Source organism: Chaetura pelagica, unplaced genomic scaffold, assembly GCF_000747805.2.
Source record: "Chaetura pelagica isolate M959 unplaced genomic scaffold, ChaPel_1.0 scaffold344, whole genome shotgun sequence".
Classification (NCBI taxonomy): domain Eukaryota; kingdom Metazoa; phylum Chordata; class Aves; order Apodiformes; family Apodidae; genus Chaetura; species Chaetura pelagica.
Genome location: NW_009953098.1, coordinates 4,158,022 through 4,162,442, shown reverse-complemented (window position 1 = coordinate 4,162,442; position 4,421 = coordinate 4,158,022). Strand labels below are relative to the sequence as shown.

The 4,421-nt window shown below is 46.4% G+C and overlaps 1 protein-coding gene across 1 annotated transcript in view; it reads left to right on the top strand.

The window, feature by feature from the left end:
- The window catches only part of CD99L2 (CD99 molecule-like 2), a 13,943-nt gene extending 11,665 nt beyond the window's left edge, over positions 1-2,278 (top strand). The window contains exons 11-12 of the mRNA XM_009997209.1: positions 1,730-1,795; positions 2,214-2,278. Of these exons, the coding sequence (XP_009995511.1) occupies positions 1,730-1,795; positions 2,214-2,278 (131 nt within the window). The remainder of the gene's footprint in view (positions 1-1,729; positions 1,796-2,213) is intronic.
- Positions 2,279-4,421: the final 2,143 nt, after the last annotated feature.

Genomic DNA, 4,421 nt, shown 5'->3' with positions numbered 1-4,421 from the left:
GAAAAGTCAAATGAATGTGATGGAATGAAACACCCTTGTATATTCCCCCCACTTAAATGATATTTTGGCAAGAATAAATAATTAAAAAAAAGAGAGTAAAGACTTTGATGAGGGGGAAGCTGAGAGACACAAAGCCCCAGAAAGGCGGCAGGAAATTAAAGTTAATTATAAAGAAGGATTAATTTAAGCCATCAGACATAGCATGCTGGGCTAATGTCAGGCCTCAAATGCATTGCAGTGCATGACAGAAATGTAAGAGCCGTCAGCCACTGCAAAAGTGGCTTTTTATTGAAAAACATAAATTGCATTTGGTGTTATCCCAGCAAAACACATGTCTGAGGGGAGGCAGCCATGCTGTGCAATGACCATTGGCTCGAAGCATGTAGGAACAGGCTCAGCATCTCTCCTTCCTTGCCCACTGCCCTGCTCCCACAGCCAGGCTGGAGCTCCTGGTCTTGTTTTTGAGTCTCTTCTGATCAGCATTTGCTGATTCCTCTGAAGGATGAGTACAGGGCTGCCTAGTCATCTTTATCACACTTAATTTGCTAACACCAGCCCTGTCCTGGGCTGTTCCTCGGCCTCTTGTCCCTCTGCCCAGAGCTGCTCACTGCTCAGGCAGGACAGAGGCTGTGGGTGCTGCTCTGGCAGCTCCTCTCCTGCCTTCACAGCTTGCTTTTATTTATTTATTTTTAGCTAGTTGCAGAAACTTTCTTCTTTCCCACGCCCTGGAGGCTGTGGCTGCCAGGTTGCTGCAGGAGGGCTCCCACGGTGCAGCTTTGCTCCAGCCCTGTTCCCTGCCGCCTTGCTCCCATGTGAGGTACCACTGAGCCCCATCCCAACCTGTTGCTGAGGCACAGTGGGTCCCTGCCACGCTTTGTGCTGCACTGAGATGTGTAGAAAGTTTAGAAGCCTAAAAATCAAGTGTTGCGTGGCCACAGCGTGGGTTGGCTCAGCCTGCCCTGGACAGCACAGCCCCTTCCCCTGCCTTGGTCCTTCCCTAACCAGACACGGCACTTAGCACAGGCACCCCCGTCTGCCTCTTTCCAGAGAGGTCCTTTAGAAGAGCTGTAGAGGACAACAGGTCTATGGCACACCTTAGACAGTCTTAGCTCAATCTTCTGAGCTGGGCCATGGCAGGTGGTGCCACCTCTCTGCTCTCCTGCTGCCCCCAGCAGCCCTCGGGGGGGAACTTGTTGCAAACACTGAAAACTTCTTTGCATTTAAATAAGGGACTTACTGGGGATTTTACACCCCACTGGGATCCTGCTTCATCACCACAGCCCTGCTCTAAAGGGCTCTTGCAGCTCTGTGTGACTCAGTTTTTAAGTGAGCTCGATGCCATCTCTGTGCCTGCTCAGCAGACTCACCTACCTGCTCCGTGCCCCTCCTACCCCAGCACCTCAGCAGTGTTAGCCTTGCTGCCTAATAAAATAAGGCAAAGATGAAAAATAAGGTAAAGATGAAGCCAGACACTCAGAAGAAAGGGCTGGTGCTAGAAGCTGTGCCTTCTGGACAAGCCTCTGTGGTCACTTTGAAATCCAGCAGCACTTTCTCAGCACTGTTTATGGTTTATTGATGTCTCTGTGCTGCTGCTAATGCAGAGGAGGTTGCAAAAAGGCATCTTAGCTTTTACAGCAGATAGACCCATTACCAGAGTTTGTAAAGCATTAAAGCAAATAATTTTTACTTTCTGCCCTCCCATCTCACTGTTTTTATTGTCACTTCTCAGAGGGACTTAACGCGGAATATGTGAAAGGAGAAAACATGGAAGCTGTTGTAAGCGAGGAGCCCCAAGGTGAGACCCTTCCCCTGTCTGCAGCCAGCACAAAAGCAGCTTCAGCTCAAAGCCCCTCGTGCTGTACTGAGCTGCCCTGTCTCTCTGATGAAGACTCCACTTAGGTGGTGCTGCAGCCTTTCTGTGAAACACCCATCACAGTGTTTCCCCCAGTTATTGCACACAAAGGGAAGCCATGGTAGGAGACCAAGAAGCTCATGCTGCAAACAGTGACAAGTTCATGTTTAGCTTTCACGTTTTCAGCCACCGAGAATGTACAGGAAAAGCATGATCCTTCTTTCAGTGACAGATAATCAAGGCTGATGCAAGGATTTTACAGTATCACATACAACCAACCAGCACTGGCCACCCGTTGCTTGCTCTCCACTCCCATCATGTGCTGTTGTACTCATGATTTCTTTTATTTTTTTCTCCCTAGTTAAATATTCAGTACAGGAAACACAGTCAGCACAACCACCACAGCAAGACAGTGTGAAGATGTAAAGTGTGGCCCAGGGCTAGAGAAGACTCAGCAGCAAACGGAGATCTTACATGCTGTAATTTAGCTTTTTATTTAATTTGACTCCAAAGCTATTTAATGTGTACTTAGGCTTGAACTGGCTTTGTATTGCTCTAGGCTTTAGGTGAGCGTGGCTGTATGTGTTTATTTTTTGTCGAGGTATATGTTTACATCAAATTAATATAGTAGGTTTGATGTCCAGTTGTATGCAAACCAATAGAAGGTGCTTCAGTAGTGGTCAGTTTTCAATTAAGGGAGAAAGTCTTTTTCAAGGAGCTCACAGGTGTGAGGGCAGAGAAGTGCCTGTAAATAGCAACCAAAGCAAAGCATCCAAAGCCCTTTGTAAAGCCCCTCCAGCCAACCTGGGCACGTGCACATTTCTGGAGGGTAGATTCCAGTCCTTCCTGTAGCTACACCTGAAAAATGAAGTGCCTATGGTAGGTCCTGAGCTGGGGCCTTGGGCTGAGGCAGGTGTCTCCCTGCTCCAAAGCCAGGAGTTGAGGATGTTTCACCACCATGCAGTGCTGGGTTTCTAACCACATAAAAGGACCTGATTTTCATGCCAAGTCATAAATGCAGGTAATATCAGGGTACAGAGTGTTCACTTTTAGCAAATCTCATTTGAATGCTTGGCTGTGCTAGATAAGAATGGAGCTGAACCTGCCAAGCCATACAATGTCTGTGTGACATGAGACCTATATTGTCACTGAAATCAAAACTCTGTGTGTTCCAAGGACAGGGCCAGATCTTATTCACACAAGAACAAATTACAGATTTAACCCGAAGGAAAATACATCACGTAGGCATTGACTAAGCCTTGTAACACTCCCTGTCACAAGAGAAGTCAAGCTTTAACAAGCCACAATCCCCCCACCTTCTCCTCCAACCATTAACACCACTATTGAGAGCACCCCCTGGCACCTCAGGCAGAAAAAGTATTTAAAGCTTCGTACTTTCTGTTACCAACTAACCTTTAAGAAAAGCAGAAGCTCCTGAGAGGATGGGTCCTCCATCACCATCCTGCATGGAATTCCTGCAGCTTTCTGGGAAGCACGGGACTGCAAGTGCTCCTCAGTGGGACCCTGGGCTGCCACCAGGACAGCACCCTGATCCATCTGTCCTTTACTATGTGGCAAGAGTTTGTCTGTATAGTTTTAATCCTGCCCCAGCCCTTTCTTCTTGCTGCTAAAATGTGGATACTATACATTTAACCAAATCCATGATGGCTCAAAAAGCATGCTCTGGCCTGAAGGAAAACACACTTTGCGTGCTGTTTATATATAAACCTGAAATGTGTGCATTTTGTACTGTTTTGCAAATACTGTATTTTGTGAATGTATGGTAAAAAAAACACAACATTTTCAGTTTGATGTACAAATTCACAGCTTTCAGGTAGACACAACTTACAAAAGGCCCTGCCGGGAGGTGAAGCAGCCCAGGAGCACTGCTGCCTAACAGCTCCATTTGAAAGGAAATTGCCTTGTAACATGGTTAAGTATTTTGCAGTTCTTCACAATTCTTAAAGCCTTAAGACTTAAGAGCAGTTTTGTAAGGGAGACAAGTTCCAGGGATGTAACGGTGCCTCCCGTGTATCCAGAACACTTAGGCTACAATACTGCTAGAAACCACTGCTGCTTTGTTTTATTTTAAAACAAAATTAATCAAAATATTGGCTGCTCAGAGAATGGAAGCAGAGGAAATAGAGATGGAATACACTCTGTGTTTGCTTACTGCCCAAGAAGGAGTCTCATGGAGGAAGAAGCGTGGTCTGCAGGATTGGGATCATCATGTGCAGGAGCTCAGGTGCTGAGTTTGTGCATCTCCATTCCCAAGCACCACTGTCTGCTTTTCTGTCTTAGCCAAACACATTTGGAAGCTACAGCATGAAAAATGTTTTTAGAAAGTTACTGTAGGTGAAGTGTTACAAGATGGCATTGACCATCACTAGGAGCTGTTTTCCTAGCTTTGATGAAGTGACTCTAATTCCATTTCTTCTTCTGTGGATGCCCAGGTTTGCTGCAGGTGCAGAGCATTGGGTTTATTGCATTTCTGTTTCTGTGCCCTCCCTGTTTGTCTGGTGGACAGTGCAGTGGGGTGTCCAGCATTGCTTAAAGAATGCAGCACCAG